General features: G+C 33.0%; 1 protein-coding gene across 2 annotated transcripts in view; it reads right to left on the bottom strand.

The window, feature by feature from the left end:
- The window catches only part of P4ha1 (prolyl 4-hydroxylase subunit alpha 1), a 66,021-nt gene that overhangs the window by 21,016 nt on the left and 26,248 nt on the right, over window positions 1-18,757 (bottom strand). The window contains exons 6-9 of one of the 2 annotated variants that reach the window (XM_048809170.1): window positions 15,289-15,528; window positions 12,619-12,815; window positions 9,676-9,852; window positions 7,691-7,761 (exon numbers count right to left, since the gene is read on the bottom strand). In XM_048809170.1, coding sequence (XP_048665127.1) covers window positions 7,691-7,761; window positions 9,676-9,852; window positions 12,619-12,815; window positions 15,289-15,528 — 685 coding nt within the window. Of the gene's footprint in view, window positions 1-6,296; window positions 6,368-7,690; window positions 7,762-9,675; window positions 9,853-12,618; window positions 12,816-15,288; window positions 15,529-18,757 lie in introns of both variants that reach the window. The other variant, XM_015500503.2, reaches the window with a different exon arrangement.

Raw genomic sequence — 18,757 nt, 5'->3', positions numbered from 1 at the left:
GATGACACGTTTCTAATCCCAGCTACTCCAGAGGCTGAGACAGGAGAATCACAGGTTCAAGGCCAGCCTGGACAACAGGGCAAAACCCTATCTCAAAAAATCAAAGGTGTGTGTCTGTAGTTCCAGCTATTGGGAGACTGAGGTGGGAAGGTTGCCAGGAGTTCAAGCCAGCCTGTATAGCACAGCATGACCCCACCTCAAAACAAAAAACAAAAACCACACTCCACCATAAGATATAACACTTAACCTCTACTGGGATGGCTACGATCAAAAAGACAGTAACAAGTCAGGGGCTGTGGCCTATACCGGTAATCCCAGGGACTTTGGAAACTGAGGCTGGAGGATTGCAAGTTCAAAGCCAGCCTCAGCAACTTAGAGAGGCCCTAGGCAATTTAGCAAAACCCTGTCTCTAAATGAAAAAAATAAGAAGGTCTGGAGAAATGTAGCTCAGTGGTTCAGCACTCCGGGATTAAATTCCTAGTACAAAAAAAAAAAAAAAAAAATCCAGGCACAAGTATGTCAATCACTAGACATGATAGACATCAAAAACCTTTTTAAAAAAAATTTATACAATTTAGTGGTTCTTGATATATACATAGAGCTGTACAATCATTACCAATACTTAATTCCAGAACATTTTTACCACCACAAAAGAAACTCAGTGCTCATTAGCAGTCACTTCCATTCTTACCAAATATCTCATTTATCAGAAAAATGATTTGTAAATATTCTATAAGTTACCTTTCCATCTCTTGATTGAATCTGTGGATGCATAAAAAATTTTTTTCTGATACAGTAAAAAAAAATCTGGAAAAACTAGAAACCTAATAAATTGTTGGTGGGACTATAAAATGGGACAGCCACTTTGGAAAACAGCCTGACAGTTTCTCAAAGAGTTTAACAGAGTTACCATATGAATCAGCAATTTCACTTCTAGGTATAAACTCAAGAAATTTAAAATGTTTGTTCCTACAAATCTTGTAAATATTTATAGCAGCATTATTGTAATAAAATTTATATATATATATATATATTTGTACATTTGTGGGAATATCTCTGGATAAATTCCCAGATGTAGAATTGCTACAACTTTTATATTCTGAAAAACTATATCAAATTGTCCTTTTAAAAAGCTGCACTGATTTATACCTGTTTATTTCATAAATACTTAACATCAATCTTTTTATTCTTTGTCAATCATAAAGGCAAAAATAATTTTAATAGTTTAAATTTTCTTAAAACTTTTAAAATTTGCACTTCTGATTATAAAAGATCTCAATGGAAGGTTTGGAGCTTAGCCGTTAAAGCCAATAATGATTACAGGTTAAAAAAAAAAAAACTTGTCATTTTAACCGTGATTCTATTGTAGTCACTGCAGAGGAAAATGAATGACACATGGGAATCAATCCTGCAAATATATCTTTGCAAACATTACTATAGACCTATCAGGTAATTTAAAAATCTAGCTGTTATTCCTGCATTTAATGTAATCATCAGAAATCATGGTTTCTTTTTTCTAGTACCCAGTGCTTTACCTAAATTAATATGTAAAGTTATTTAGGGGTGGGGATGTAGTTCAGTAGTACAGCACTTGCCTAGTGTGTACAAAGCCCTGGGTTTGATTCCCAGCACTGCAGAAAATAAAAAGAAAAAAATAATTTAGAAATAAGTAAATAAGATTACAGAATTTATTTATTTATTTTTTAGTTGAAGTTGGGCACAATATCTTTATTTTATTTTTATGTGGTGCTGAGATCAAACTCAGAGGCTCGCACATGCTAGGCGAGGGCTCTACCGCTAAGCCACAATCCCAGCCCTAGAATCTATTTTAATAGGAAAAAAATCATTTGAAGCTGGGCATCTAATCCCAGCTACTTAGAAGGCTGAGGAATGAAGATCATAAGTTCAAGATCAGCCTCAGAAATTTTGCAAGACTCTCAGCAACCTAGTGAATCACAGTAAAATAAAAAGGGCTGGGGATGTAGTTCAGTGGTAAAGTGCCCCCGGGTGGCTCAACCCCCAGTAGGAAACAAAAACAATCATTTGAAGATTTTTTTTTTTTTTTTTTTTGTACAACTGTATTAGAAAATGTCAACTAAGTTATAGTGTTTTCCCCATAACACAGTTTAGTGCCAGGAGGAAAAAAAAAAATTTGCTTCAAATAACTTCATACAAATCCCTAACTTCCATTAAAAGCTAAATTGCCCAGGGCTGGGGTTGTGGCTCAGTGGCAGAGCACTTTCCTAGCATGTGTGAGGCACTGGGTTCGATTCTTAGCACCACATATCAATAAATAAAATAAAGGTCCAGTGCAAACTAAAACAATAGTAAAAACAAACAAACAAACAAAAAAAAAACTAAATTCCCCCAAATATCTTCCTTTTGGCCTTAAAGACAAACTTATTAGCCAAGTCGTACATTTAATTAGGGTACTATTTTTTTTTTTACATTATCATTTTTAACATAATTTTTTAAAAAATCACAATAATGCTTTATTGACAAACAATATTCTCACACTAAACAAGCACAAGTGAATAAAACCATTTTGGAGGTTTTGGAGATTGTTACAAATGTCAGTAATATAGTTTGAACACCATCACTGCCTTCTTCTAACACAACACAGATGTGAAAATTAACTATGTACAATTAGCTAATATAAAAATCACTATGCAAATTATCTTTTGCCTTTGTAATTTGGGGCTCAAAATGCCAGGGGGCAAAAATTCCAACAGTTCTTCAAGTGCTCTATGGTTAACAAACTGTTGTTAACAGTGGTTCTCAGATTGAAATGGACAGATCTGTAGTCTTGTTAATTATTCTACTATTAACAAGACTACATACAGATCTGTCCATTTCAGTTCTTAGTCTGAGAACCACTGTTCAACCCATTAAAGGACAGTGTTGTTAAAAATTTAAGCTAAGATTATGTTAAAATTTTTAAAAATCTGAAATTATTTAAAATTATTTGTAATGCTTACATATTGTAAAAGTACTTTTATATCTGGATCTGCTCCTTATTAGCATGGTAAACTAAATTCTGAGCATAATATAAACATTTTATTTGGTATCATAAATGTCATATTGTAGGAAAACATTACTTCAGAGCAAAGAAATTAAAATCATTTCTAAGAATAATTCACCAAGGGCTGGGGATGTGGCTCAAGCGGTAACGCGCTCGCCTGGCATGTGTGCGGCCCGGGTTCGATCCTCAGCACCACATACAAACAAAGATGTTGTGTCCGCCGAAAACTAAAAAATGAAACATTAAAAAATTCTCTCTCTCTCTCTCTCCCTCCCTCTCTCTCTCTTTAAAAAAAAAAATAAGAAAAAAAAGAATAATTCACCAAATCATAGATTTTTCTACCACTTTAAATAGATTGTTGTTTATTATATATATCACTATTTATATTACTTCAACCGAACTTTATAAGCTCATCTAATTTGTCTTTTCAGAACATGTAACTGAACGTTTACCTTTCAAAACTTCAATTTCTTAGCCAGGCATTGCAATTTAGGAGGCTTCTGCAATTTAGCAAGGGCTACAGGTGTGCACTAGCATGCCTGGCTTAAATCATGTTTTAAATTATAAAGAACTTTCAAAAATATTTTGCCAAAGAAAATTCCATTTGCTGGAATGCTGGAATAAATTTTACTTCCACAGAAGATAATGTACTCTCTTAGATATTTCTCAAAATACAGTTATTTGAAATCACCTTCCAGAAATTTTCAGAATACAGATGTTCCCAGAGCAAAAGAAAGCATTATATTAACAGACATCAGAACACATAAATTTTCTTCCATTTATTACCTGAGATGCCTTTTTCTTATACAAGAGAAAATATTTATTTCACTTACAGGAATTTTCAAAATTAAGATTTACAGTGATGGGTGGCAAATGACTCCACATAGCTTTAAAATAAATTTTCAAAATAGAAAAAACAGATTTTTATTTGTTAATATAAAACATCAGGGGGCTGGAGTTGTGGCTCAGTAGTAGGGCACTTGCCAAGCATGTGTGAGGCACTGGGTTCGATTCTCAGCACCACATATAAATAAACAAATAAAATAAAGGTCCGTCAACATCTAAAAAAAAATTATTATTTTTTTTATATATATACATATACATATATATACATATACATATATATACATATACATATATACATATACACATATATACATATACATATATACATATACACATATACATATACATATATATATATAACACAACATAGGACTAGGGGATGTAGCTCTGTGGTATAGTGCTTGCCTAGTATGCACAAGGCCCTGGGGTTCAATCACCAGTACCACCTACAAAAGATTTGTGGGCTTGTGTGTATATATATGTATATACACACATACATATACATATATACATACACACATGCATATATGCATATATACAGATTTTATATATACAATATAATAGAAATTATAATATATATATAATATGTATATAATTATATAAATAGAAAATTTCCAAGAAATGTCTTCAAAAACCCTTATTAAATGTTGTTTTATATGCTTCCTAGAAACATCCAAATGTGAAGAATTAAGTACTTATAAATTTTATGATAGTAAAAAATGTCTAAAACCATGCAATCATCTCTGATGAATTACCTAACAACTTGTTTTTCTTTTTTTTAAAGAAGGGGTTCATTTTTGTGGAAATGAACAAGGTTCTGTAATACAATGGAAAATTAGTATAACTTAAAATCAGGTTAATAACAGTGATCAGAAGCACTATAAATTATTCTCAGAACATGTCTACCCAAGTTGGTTTCTGCAAATCGTTACCATCTACTGGTGTTCCTGAAAGACAAATGGCTCCTACAATTAAATCAAAATCATATTAAAGCAAATTTAAATTTTCTTCATGTCTTCTGATCGAGTTCTGGATGCTCTACTCCAAAATATGGCACCTGGCATATGAGGAAATAGCAAAGCCAGAAAATCTCTGACCTCCTCCTATTCTTTACCCATAAAACAGGCCATAAAATAATTCTCTGACCTTCCTCAAAATAAAAATATTTTCATTCCAAAGATACCCTCCTTTATACCTGAAGGAAAAGAACTTATTCTTATCCTTAAAGATTCAGAGATGCCAAGAAGTATCTGAACAAACAGGCCTTGTTAAATTCACTCTTGTTTATCACCATTAGATCATATGCTACTTTGTCCAATCATGCTTTTCTAAAGGCTTTAATGTAATGTAACACTTTATTAAATAAATTTGGATGCTCTTATTAATCTCTTTGGTTGTAGTGACTCAGCCATAACCTAGTGAGAGGTGAGAAAAAAACCTTTTCTTCCCTATTCTTACTGGGCAGGAGGACAAGTAGTGGTATAGGGTAGAGACAGGTAGGAAACTAGAATATGTATATGGTGATGTTAAGGTTAGTACATGAAGGACATAAATATATGCTCAAAAAACAGAAAATGTTCATGAATGTATTATCTAATCTTTAAAATTATTTAACAATTATCTGTAAAATAATTGTTAAAAATCTATGTAATTCTTTGCATAATTTTTAGTTGACAACTAAAATTTTCATAAATAATTTCAAATGATTTCATTCTGTCACAATGAAATATTGGTGTTATTTTGGTTTTGGTACTGGGAATTAAACCCATGAGCGCTTTACCATTGAAGTACATCCCAGTTCTTTTTGAGACAGGGCCTTACTAAATTGCTGAGGCTGCCCTTGAATTTATAATCCTCCTGCTTAAGCCTCCCGAATTGCTGGGTTACAGGTGTGTGCCTCTGTGCTTGCTTCTAAATTATATATTCTTAAAAATCATTCCAGTGATCTATCAGCTAATAATCAGAGTCTCTTTAAATATTGTCAAAAGCAAGGAATCTAAAACTGACTTGCAAATGTTTCCTTATGTAATAACTCAAGGTGTTTACTTTCTTAATACTTACAGCTACTATGTGAACTAGAGATTAACTCTTATTTATAATAGAGTCCAAATTAGGCCCTATTCTATGGAGAGTCTTCGGGATCTTCTCTTACTTCAATATGAGAATACAAACTTTACATATAAGTTAAAGAGTTTAGGAGCCTTACCAGGCACTCTGTAATCTAATAAATTACTTTGGAAAATGTCATCAACTGCCCCATAACCATGTCTGTTTATTGGTCCATCATAAAAATTCAAGCACAGATGTCATCAAATACCTACACTTAACAGCTGAGGTCTCAGAAACCATATCAAGGATTTTGTGAAAATTAAATTCAAGAAAGAAAATGGTCCAAATATGACCAAAGTTCTCTCCATTACTCCCTTACCTCTTAGATACTCTGTACTGTGCTGTGGTCAATTTTCCAGTCTCAGGGTCATGTACTGTAGCTCGGCTCAGCTACAAAAAAAAGAAAAAAGAAAAAAAAAGAAAGGACAAGGACTTACTCCAGTAGCAGGCAATTTTGGACTTTATTCCTTTTCTTTTGTTTTGCCAAGCCACAGGTGATTGGAAGGATTCAGATTGGTCTGGATGGTAGATATAGTTTCAAATCAGCAAAAAACATTTAGAAAGGTGGCAATAAGAAGAGCCACTTCTAAATCAAGAGAAAAAAGGGTTGTTGACAGATTCTATGTTGTAGATTTATTGTCCTTTCACTTTAAAAAAAAAAAAAAAATCATTTGAAACTGTATGTAAATGATTTTTGGCACTGGATTTCACAGGCATTTTCCCAGATCCAGAAGTTTAATGTTCTTCAAATATTTGGGGGGAAAAATAGTCTCTGTAAGTACATTTTTTTAAAAGAATTTAATCTTTATTTTTTATTTATGTGAAGCTGAGGATTGAATTCAGTGCCTCACCCATGCTAGGCAAGTGCTTTACCACTGAGCTTCAACCCCAGCCCTGTAAGTACATTTTAAAAAACTCTCACCAAGATAACTGTTTTTCACTGTCTCTGCAAAGTAAAAGGCAATTAAGTTCAGAAGTAATTTTTGGAAGCTTGAGTTCAGAAGCATAACTCTGTTCTTTCCATTGCCAACTTTTGAGTCAGCAATTTTTTTTTTTTTTTAATATTTTATTTATTTTTTAGTTTTCGGCGGACACAACATCTTTGTTTGTATGTGGTGCTGAGGATTGAACCCGGGCCGCACGCATGCCCGGCGAGCGCGCTACAGCTTGAGCCACATCCCCAGCCCAGCAATTTTTTTTTTTTTAAATAAAATACTCCAACAGGAGAAATACATTACTTTGTAATGACAAAGTAATCTTTATAAGATGTAAGGGTAAATGCCAACACAATCACCATGAAAGATGATGTGAATCACTGCAGCACTTAGGAATGCCAGAGAAATGCATAAGCAAGGTCTATTCCCAGATTAACCAGGCTGCTAATGAAGGAAATAAAGAAAAAGCAGCAAAGTGGGGAAAAGAAAACAAGTATCAGGCCATTTCCTGGATATTTGATACCTGATCTTAAGATACAAAGCTACTAATTCCCTAAACATAACAAAACAACTAACAATTGAAAAGAGAACTTCTAGTTAAAGGGAAAAGCCTGTGAAACACAGAGCAGTTTATCTGTGTGTTATCCTGTTTACATATAAGGTGGCAACTTGAGCTGGAGACTGAAAATGACCTATTTCCCTTAAATGAATAAAAATTCCTGTAGGATGTACAAAACACTCATTAGAGGGCAAAATATGCAGCATACACATCTCTTACCTTTTGCTAATTCTGTAATGTACCGTCTCCAAGTCTCCTGTTATTGGGTTTGAAATGGTGGCTCGCCTCAGCTGTGAAGCCAACCATCAAAACAATTGCATTACAAGACAAAAAATGAATCACATTTATCCAACCAGTCAGAATTCTGGTGTTTTGTTTTGAAAGGAGAGTAAGTAGAGGAAATAACTCCATACACTTCCATTCACCTTGTGTTGAGCAGTGAAAGTCAGTTGGTTTCTTAGGATTTTGTATATTTTAAAAAAAATTATTATTTTATGTGCTTTTATGTTGTATGAATAAAGGATTACAAAAGAGATTGGAATATAAATTTCTTTCAATGGTTAGAGGATCTGACAGTGAGGAAAAGAGAACTTTCTAAAATTTAAAGCATAACTTAAAGCTATAAGAATGGCTATTTACAATTAGTGATCTATTCCAAATTCTCTGATTTTAATTTTTAGTGACAGAACTATTTACAAACACTAATACTGTTTAGAATTCATTTTAAGGTCAATCTTTCCTCCTTCAAGACATCCACTTAACATATACAGTGAAATAATTTTGGACTGAGGAGAAAGGCAGATGAAAAGAACTCATAAAAGATGACAGCCAAGATATTATTTCAGACGAGATCGGGTGCATTCAGGGTGGCATGGCCATAGACTATTATCTCAAACTTCTTTTTTTAAAATAAAAAGGGTGTTTCTGAGGTTAACAAAAGAGTATGAAATTTTATTATTAAAAAAAATCCAAATTACGGAATCTCTGAATACAGAGTCTTCAAATCCAGAGATGAATTCTTAATATTCTACCAAGATAATTTAGTAAACTAAGTTTACTGACCACAAATAAAGGACTAAAATAGAAAGAAAATAACAGAATATGATGTAGTTATAAGTAGCATTCTGATAGTAGATTTATAAAAATTTCAGTGTTGAGTGCCCATCTGCATTAGACCAGTCATTTCAGTTACAATGTAATCTCTGACTAAAAAATACCAATTTGGAAAAGTAATCAAACTTAAAAAATTCAAAGTTAATTTTGCAGTACACATACCCACATAATTACCTTTATGATATAACAGGGGTGAGCAATTTTATTTTTAGAAATAAAATTTTCTTGTAATATAGCCACATTCATGTATTTTAAAGCCACACTTTATATATTTTCTTTGGCTGTTTTTACACTGCAATGACAAAGTTGAGTTGCCTATAAGGCCTAAAAAGTATTTTCTATCTTGACCGTTACAGAAAAAAAATTCACCAATCCCTGTGTAAACAAGTAAATAAAAATATGCCCACGATTTAACAAAATCTTTCTGAAACTGATAGCAGTTTGTAGTTTACTATCAATAAGATGAACTGTTTTAAGAGCAAGCTGATAAAAAAAAAGGCGAGAGCATAAAGGCTATCCTTTCCCACATTATCACACAAAAAAAGAACTTCTATTCTGAATAGTTTGTAGGACTGGGTTTTAACCTACGTTAAATTATTTTTCTTATCAAGATAGGTTAAAGTCAAAAAACTATGATGTCAACCTTTAAAAATTAGCATGATTCTTGTGCCCAATTATATTTTTCTGGTATTAATGTGTCTAAAAGAGAATCAAAATATTTCAAAAGTCTTTTTTTTAAAAAAGAAGATATTTTTAAAAGTTAAGTTTTGACCTCTGCAGTTATTAAGACTACAAAATATATGGAAAAGTTCTTCAGTAAGACAGTGAAAGAGATTTGTTAGGTGTGAACAGTGTGAATAAAAATCTCATCTATAATTTTCATAATTCAGTTTCAGAATTACTTGTTTTGATAACAAACAGAAAAACTGGTATACATAGAGCATAATTAACAACTCCATTATGTTTAAGTGATAATATCTAAAACTATCTGTGAAGTTATTGCCTTATCAATTATCCTTTCTATTATCTTACAAAGGAAAAATTATAGGCAGGTACAGTAAACTGAGGAGAAAAAAAGAAAAAGAATTTACCCTGGGTTTTGCTAGATCTTTGACGATTTCAATTTCTGCATCAGAAATAATATCATGGAAACGAATAATACGAGGTTTGTCCCACTCATCCTCTTGTTTGGCGGGAGCCAGAATAAATTTAGGATTCCGGTTTCCATCATGGTAGCGGCAAAACAGCTTTTTTTGTCTGCGAGGAGTCTAAACATAAAGTTAAAAAAAATGCTAAGTATATTATATTTGGTAATATTTTAAATAGCTATTCCTTCACATATACATAAGAGTATCTCTGGAAAAATACACAAAGTACTCTGCAAATACTTTGCATCAAAAAGGACTTTCAGGGCTGGGTCTGTGGCTCAGCAGTAGTGTACTTGCCTTGAATGTGTGAGGCACTGGGTTCAATTCTCAGCACCACATACAAATAAAATAAAGATCTATCAACAACTAAGGGAAAAATATTTTTTAAAAAAGACTTTCAGGGCTGGGGATGTGGCTCAAGTGGTAGCGCGCTCGCCTGGCATGCATGCGGCCTGGGTTCGATCCTCAGCACCACATACAAAACAAAGATGTTGTATCCGCCGATAACTAAAAAATAAATATTAAAAAATTCTCTCCCTCTCTCTCTCTCTCACTCTCTTTAAAAAAAAAAATCAAAAAAGACTTTCAGGACTTAAAATTTATTAATGATTATTTTCTTGGGGGAGATATGAGTGTAAATAGGAAAAAAAGTAGGGTTTTAACAACTCCTCATCAAAATAAAGTTCAAAATTACAAATATGAAAGAAACAAGGAAATGTTTATGGAAATATGAAATGAATGCCACCACTGTTCCAGACTTCAAAAAGTAACTGGGTCTGTGCGCGTGGAACACGCCTGTAATCCCAGCAGCTCAGGAGGCTGAAGCAGAAGGATCATGAGTTCAAAGCCAGTCTCAGCAATTTAGCCAGACCCTCTCAAAATAAAATATAAAAAGGGCTGGGGGAGGGCTGGGGTTGTGGCTCAATGATAAAGTAATTGCTTCCATGTGTGAGGCACTAGGTTCAATCATCAGCACTGCATATAAATAATAAAATAAAGGTCCATCAACAACTAAAAATATATGTTAAAAAGGTATGTGGGTGGGGCTAGGATTGTGGCTCAGCGGAGAGCACTCATCTAGCATGTGTGAGGCCCTGGGTTCGATCCTCAGCACCATATAAAAATAAATAAATAAAATAAAAGGTATTTAAGAAAAAAAAAGGTTGGGGGTGGGTTGGGGTAGGGTTGGACCCGGAATGTGGCTCATTGGTTAAGCAACCCTGGTAGCAAAAAAAAAAAAAAAAAAAACTGGAAAGTACACAGAAAGTGAGAAAATACCTAGAAGAAAAGGGACAAAACCAAACAGGTTTTCCTAAATACTTCACAATTAAATGCTTGTAGTGGTAATAATAATAATAATAATAATAATAATATTTAAACTACAAAGGTGAAACTGGGCCATTCTGTAAAAGAGAAAACAAGTTATTAAAGAAGCCAGGTGCTTTTATTAGGGGGCATAAAATATAGCTGTCATCAAACATCTATACCTTAGGGGCTGGGGTTGTAGCTCAGTGGTAGAGTGCTTGCCTAGCGAGTGCTTGCCTAGCACATGTGAAGCAGTGGGTTTGATCCTCAGCACCAAATAAATAAATTAATTAATTAATTAGAGGTACTGTGTCCAACAACAACAACAAAAAAAAACTTAAAAAAAATCTATACATTAATGAAGGGCCTTACACGGCTAGACAAGCATTCCAACACTGAACTACAACCCCCCCTTTAAAGAAGTCTCTAACAATGAAATGAATTAACCATTTGATAAAACAGATGCTCCTTTGTGGGCAAAGTCTACGTGTATTTGTTACATTAAACTACTAAATCAGTAGGCTCCTGTTTTCTACCTATAATTCTATTTTGCTCTCTTATGCAAAGGTTATTAAGGGCAATAAAAAAGTCTGCTTACTGTTGGAAATTTGATGATTTTATAGAACTATTGTAATTTTTTTTTTAAGGTGTGATCATGACCTTATTCTGAATCCTTATCTTTAAAAGATACACACTGTTAAAGTTTGGATCAGTTTGTTATAGTCAAGAAAAATTCAAAACATCTTTCAGAAGTCTACCCTTTCTCTAAAAATTTACTAATTATTTTTCAACTGAACACCACTACTTAAAAGAAGTTCCCATGATCAATTAATTTTGATAATGTATATTAAATTTATAATAATGCAAGTTATTGTAAAAAGTTTCTGAGAAGTCCTCAGGCTAAACAAAAACCTATGTTCAATTTTGTTCAACTGATGTTCCTTGGAACATTTTTGGTTTGGGCCCCAAAATCTATTGATATCCTAAAGAGCTGGCATTTTGAGTTCTAAATACGTAAAAATCAATATACAATAAATAAAGGAAAATTTATAGATATATTTGGGCCTCTTAAAGAGTAAATATTAAAATAAATCTGTCAAATGTCTGTTTTAAGTATTTCTTAAATAGACTAAAATATTTCACAAAGGAATCTTTTTAAGATTAAATAGGATCAAAACTACAAGAGATTATTGTACAAATGAATCTTTATGTCTCATAAAATCAGATTATAATTTCAACATAAGATGGCTGAAATCTTTTCTGCTTTAAATATAAGAAAATATTTCACTTTCCTTAAAATTATTTGATCCTTCACCCTATAAGCCTCTTTTGACCTGTGAAAATGTAATATTACCACAAATGCATATAATGGAATATGATCCACAAGTTTTATGTTTTACCAACAATTGGAGCATATAATAGTGTAACATCCACAGCAAGGTAATGTGGCATACTATAATATTTTACACAGTCATTCTGAATTTTATCTCAGACTTAAAAGAACTCTGGCTCTCTCTTGCACAACGTACATACATACACACACACATTCTCTTACATACACAATTGACTTTTCCACTTTACCATTTTGATACCCTCCCCACGGCACAGCATTTCGTACTTCTGTCTCTCTGGCAGGTAATCCACAGCAATCCCTTTTTTCTTCATTGTGGTTTTCTGATCAGACTGCTCATCTGAAGCAGACTTATTGACATCTTTTTCTTTAGCCATTATATACTCAAAATATTTTAAGTTACCATTAGCTCTCTGATGTTCAGGATCTATTTATTACAAGAGAAATAAAGCATGTCCATGGGTAAATTTACAGTTGTTCAAGCATCAGAATACAGTAACATAAATATAGCAGACCATATAATTTATCTTCCAAACTAAGATGATTTAAAGGAGGAATAAAAATTATTATATTGTAACAATAGATATAAAATAGTACTGTGCCAAGTAAATGATATACAATCATACTATGTAAAAACAGTTGGAAACAGCCTTTTATTCAAGGTAGCAATTATTGCTTCTACTTTGAGAACTTACTAATCAGCTAAACGAACTATGTTCAACTTGATGTCAAATGAATCTTGAAATCTTACTCATTTTATTTATTTGAAGAATTGGAAAAGATCTTTCTAAGACTGAAAAGTAATCACTATGGTGAAGACAAAACATACATGGTTGAAAAGCAAATTTTTCCACAGATATATTATTAATGCAGAACACGGTCTACATCTGAGGGCTAAGTGGATTACAGTCCCAACTTTCTAAGTAAGAAGGAAAAAGGAAACTAAAGATATAATTCTCAAATAAGCCAGAATCCACTAACTGCCTCAGAATTGCTAGTGATAATTTTAGCTACCTTTCAGTAAAGAGGAAGAAAAGAAACATACCACCCATCTGGGGAAAGTGGGGGGAAAAATCAAAGCAATCTAAACTACTACTATACACAGATTAAAAAAAATGCAGAATGGTAAGTAGAGACTTCATGAGGTGTTTAGAAAAATCTAGTACTAGACTGTATAATATTTCTGTCCTTCAGAAACCACTCACAATATATGTCATGATATACTATAAAAGCCTATTTTTTGTAAAATGGAAAAGTGTATATTATGTGCAGAGGAGTATATACTACATTGAAAATTTGTGTGTATCTTTGGGTAACTGGCTCATGGATGATTCTTCTATATATTTTTCTATTTTAATTTTCTACAATGAGTACAAAGTATGTTTTAATTCAGGAGGAAATTCACTGAAAGACACTGAAAGAAAAGGAAAGGATAATTGAACTAATATCTATTTGACTTTTTTCCTAACATATACAAATATTCCTATTCACAAAATAAATTTTTACAAAGTTTTAAATCTTCATTATAGCCAGGTACACTGGCACATGCCTGTCATCCCAGTTCAAGGCTCATCCAGCTCATTTAGTAAGACCCTGTCTTAAAATAAAGAACAAAAAGGGTGGGGATGTACTTTAACGAAGAGTGCCCTGGATTCCATCTCCAGTACGGCAAAAAAACAAAGAACTTCATTATATACCAAAGACTTCCTGCAATTGTTATATAAATTCTGGACTCCATATCCAGATATTATGATTGAGCAGATCAATATAAATTAAGAAATTATGGGGGCTGGGGGTGTAGCTCAGTGTTAGAGCACTTCCCAGCACATGTGAGGCACTGGATTCAATCCTCAGCACCATATAAAAATAAAATATTGTATCCATCTAAACTAAATAAATACATAAATAAGGAATTTTCATTTCTAACAAGTGTCCAAGTAATTCTAGTACTAGACCATATAGTGTTCATGGTCCCTGGACCATACTTGCAGAAAGAATACATCTCTGTAGAAAGTGCTAGTGGTAAAATTCTCATAAAATGTAATTTTTTTTTTTTTTTTTTAAGTAGAGGTGACTGAAACCAGGGATGATCTACCACCAAGCTATATACCTAGTCCTTCTGACTGGTTTATTTTGAGATAAGTTCTAAGTTGCCTAGCTGGGCTTGAATTTAAATCCTCCTGCCTAACCTCTTAAATTGCTGGGATTACAGACATGCACTAGCACACTGGTCTTATTTTTCTAATAGCTGAATATGAAATTCAACAAACTGATAACACTCTTCAAAGGAAACTCATTAACATGTAATATGGCAACATGGTAAATAAACATTTTTAATTATATTTTTATTGGTGCATTATAATTATAAATTATAGTGGAGTTCACTGTGATATGTTCATACATACACATAATTTGATGATTTCATTCACCAGCACCTCCCCTTACCTTCCTCCTTGATCACCTTCCTCTATTCTTCTCCCTTCTATTTTTATGAGATTCCTCATTTATATTCCTTTTTCTCTCTAGCTTCTACATATGAGAAAAAGCATTCAACACCTGATTTGAATCTGGCTTATTTCACTTAGCACAATGTGATGAATAAATATTTTTGACTAAATTAGACAAGATTTGGTTTTGAAATTCCTGGAAAATATAGAGCAGAGGAACACAGCCACTGTTGTAGTACTATTAGGTGAGAAAAACTGGTTGCCATTTACTTTGAGAATTAACAGTGAGAGGATAAAGTGTATCTAACAGATATGGCTCTTGAATTCTAATAAATAAAAAAGCACCAAAGATATATCGATGAGTGAATGGGTAGATACTTACATACATACACAGATGATATATATCCCCAACCCAATATAATTATAACCTTAAGTTACACATGGATAACATACCTAGTTCAAGAAGCTTCTTTGTGAGCAAAAGAGCCTTATCCAGATCTCCCTGCTGGTATACTGCATAGCTCAAATAATCCAGAACAGAGACTTTATCTATGGTAGAAACCTCGCCTTCATCCAGCTGCCTTAGTGCTTGATCCATCCATAGTTCTGTATGGTAATAATCTGCCTCTGTATAGGCCACTTTGCCCAACTCAAAGCAGTCCTCAGCTGTTAGAAAAGATTTGTGTTTTACTCCTATGAAAGAAAAAAAATAGAGAACTTTAGGAATCTTTACATTACTTTAAATTTTATTTAGGACCACAGAGCTTTCAAAGTGCGATTTAACTTTACAATAATCCTGAGGTAAAAAAGGCAAAAATTATCCTAATTTTATAACAAAGGAACAATTTACAAGGTAATATAGAATGACAGAGAATACACTGCTGGTAAAAGAGGACACAGCACTTAAAGAACCCAAGATTTAAATCATCAGCCATTATACCCAAATGAAACATCACTGAAGTTGAAATATACTCTTCTCTAACACACAGCAATAACCATGAGATGTATCTATCTTATTCTTAACCAACAATCTGGGCAAGAGATGAATGTACAGTAAAAGAGGCAATCCTGTAAAATGTTTGCTTTTTAAAAAATGGCATTAATGATATATAATTTAAAAATCATGGTCTACCCACTTAGATTACAATAGCTCTTAGAATATATAGAATAATGCAACAATCATCACAATCTGTTTAAAACTGTTTGTATACTATAAGTGAGAGAAAATATCCCCTATAGAATTCCATAGGCATATCCTAAGGGAGGTTTTAATTTCAAATTTATATTGCCTGCATGGTCTGAAAAACTAAAGCAAAAAAATTAACATGATCTGAGTTGGCAATGTTATAGGACATCTAGCAACATTTATACTCTGCAAAATGTACCCTTTTCCCAAGCTTTGCAATATTCCTACAGGTGACGCAGAATGAACACACACAATCCAAAACGGCAAAATACATTATAAGCCATTATGAATAAAATCAGAAATTATAAAAAAGCACTAGATATACCCCAAGATCTTCATATATTAGAGATTAAGAATATAAAATAACTGCTTAAAATGTTCGAATAGATTATGTGAATGATAAAGATACCTGCTGACATTTGGATGTTAAATGTCTCCCAAAGGTCCATGTGTTTAGGGTTGGTCCCTAGATTGGCAATAGGGAGGTGGTGGAAACTTTGGGGAGCTTTGGGGAAATATCTGTGAAGGAGACTGTGGGACCTTGGCCCTTTCCTCTTTGCTTCCTAGCTTATGAGGTAAACAGTTTACTTTTCCCCACCATAGCCATCTAACACTCCCCACCAGAAGTCCAAAGCAATGGGGTCTACCTGATGCTAGATTGGAACCTCCAAAACTGTGAGCCAAAATAAACCTTTTAAGTTAATTGCCTTAGGTATTTTTGTTATATTAATATAAAGCTGCCTAAGATAGTAGCCTACAAAGGACCAGGCAAATTTAAGTGGGGTGAGGTGGTAACTTCCAGTTGTTAAGTACAAGTTGAGTATCCCTAATCTGAAAGAAATGCTTCAAAATCTGAAACATTCTAAGCACTGACACAACACCATAGTGAGAAATCCCACACCTGTCCTTATATAACAGGTCACAAAGTGCAGGCGCACTAAAAAGTTGTGTGAAATTATCTTCAGGCTATATGTATAAAAGGTTTATTAAACATAAATGAATTTTTTTTTGTTTAGACTTAGGATCTATCCTAAGATATCTTATTATACGCATCCAAATATTCCAGAATCTGAAAAACTCCAAAATCTCAAATACTTCTGGTCCCAATTTCTGGTTTGAACTTATTTCAGATAGGGGTTACTCAACCTGTATAATCAATGCTATTAAAAACTCACTGGACAGATTAAATAGTGGACCACATATAACTACAAAGAGAATGATGAAACTAGAAGAGCTAAATAAATCAGCATGTGATTAAACTAGTCAGAATACAACAGAGAGAGAGAGAAAAAGAAATGAAGTGCTAGTTTTAAAACACAAGGAATAAAAAATAAAGTCTACTTAGAGTTCCAGAAAAAGAAAAAAAAACAGGAGATAATATGTGGAGACATTAAAGACAGAGTGGTAGAAATTTTTCCAGAGTTAAAACACCTGAAACTTTAGATTCAGGAAGCACAATGAATTGCTCACCAAATGAATAACATATATACAAAGGTTTATTAAGGATGTATTTCAAGAAGGAGAAAAATTTGCTCAAAAGAAAAGTTTGAGGTACAAGAATGATTAACAAAGAAACTGGCATACATATGAGCCAATCTAAATTAAACTAACAAATTGGCAAAAATATCAAAGTTTCACAATATCTTTTGGGAAAAGGGTCATATACTACTGGCAGAAATGCAAATTGATACAAACCCTATGGAGTGTATGGGGACAATATTAGCAAAATTATTTATTTACTCTGAATCAGTGGTACCCCTTCAAGAAAAATATCTGTAAAGACTAGTTAGCAAAAACAGAAAATAGCCTACTAACGAGGTTACTAGCAGCATTATTTTTTTTAGCAGGAAAGGACTGCAAATAAACCAGATTTTCATCAATAGGGGTGTGGTTAAATAAACTGTGGAACCTCCACAAGAGAGTAACGTGAATAGCAGCTGTAAAGTGAAGTGAAGATATTTTTAGAATATAAAGTAATATTTAGGAAATATAAGTTAAAATACCAAAGTACAGAACATATTCACAATATACTTCCTTTTGTGTAAATGTTAACTGTGTTACCTTTTGTGCATATGTCAAGAGGAAATAGGAATATGTATACTTAGTTTTTCTATTTCAATACTTTAAAAAAACAAAATGGTTACACACAGGAAAACAAAGGGAGTAAGATGAAGAGTACAGAAATTAAAGTGAGATTTCTATAAATGTGCTTTATTAGTATAGATAGGGAGATTAAAGAATATGAAAGTTTTATATAATTAAAGGGAAAGGTCAATAATCCTTAAAAATAAAGAATAAAACACTGATTGAACCCAACTGTAAAACATGTTGAAGGCAGACAACACAGAGCAATTAATTATTTTAGGTGTCTTCAAGGTAATATTTTGACTTTTCATAACTGGTGTGATATATATACTAAGGATTTAAAAAAAAAAAAAAAGTCATGGACTGGGGTTGTGGCTCAGTGGTAGAGTGCTTGCCTAGCATGTGTGAAGCACTTCAATTCTCAGCACCGCATATCAATAATAAAATAAAGGTCACTGACAACTAAAAAATATTAAAAAAAAAAAAAAAAAAAAAAAACCAGCTGTAGTGGTACATGCCTCTAATCCCAGAGACTTGGGAGGCTATGGCAGGAAGATTGCAAAGTTTAAGTCAGCAACTTATGAAGAATGTGTCTCAAAAATAAAAAGGGTTGAGGATATGACTCAATGGTTAAGCATCCCCAGTTCATCC

Source organism: Marmota marmota, unplaced genomic scaffold (genome assembly GCF_001458135.2).
Source record: "Marmota marmota marmota unplaced genomic scaffold, marMar, whole genome shotgun sequence".
Lineage (NCBI taxonomy): Eukaryota > Metazoa > Chordata > Mammalia > Rodentia > Sciuridae > Marmota > Marmota marmota.
Note: the sequence above shows the minus strand (reverse complement) of the source record. Positions and strands in the feature narration are given on the sequence as shown.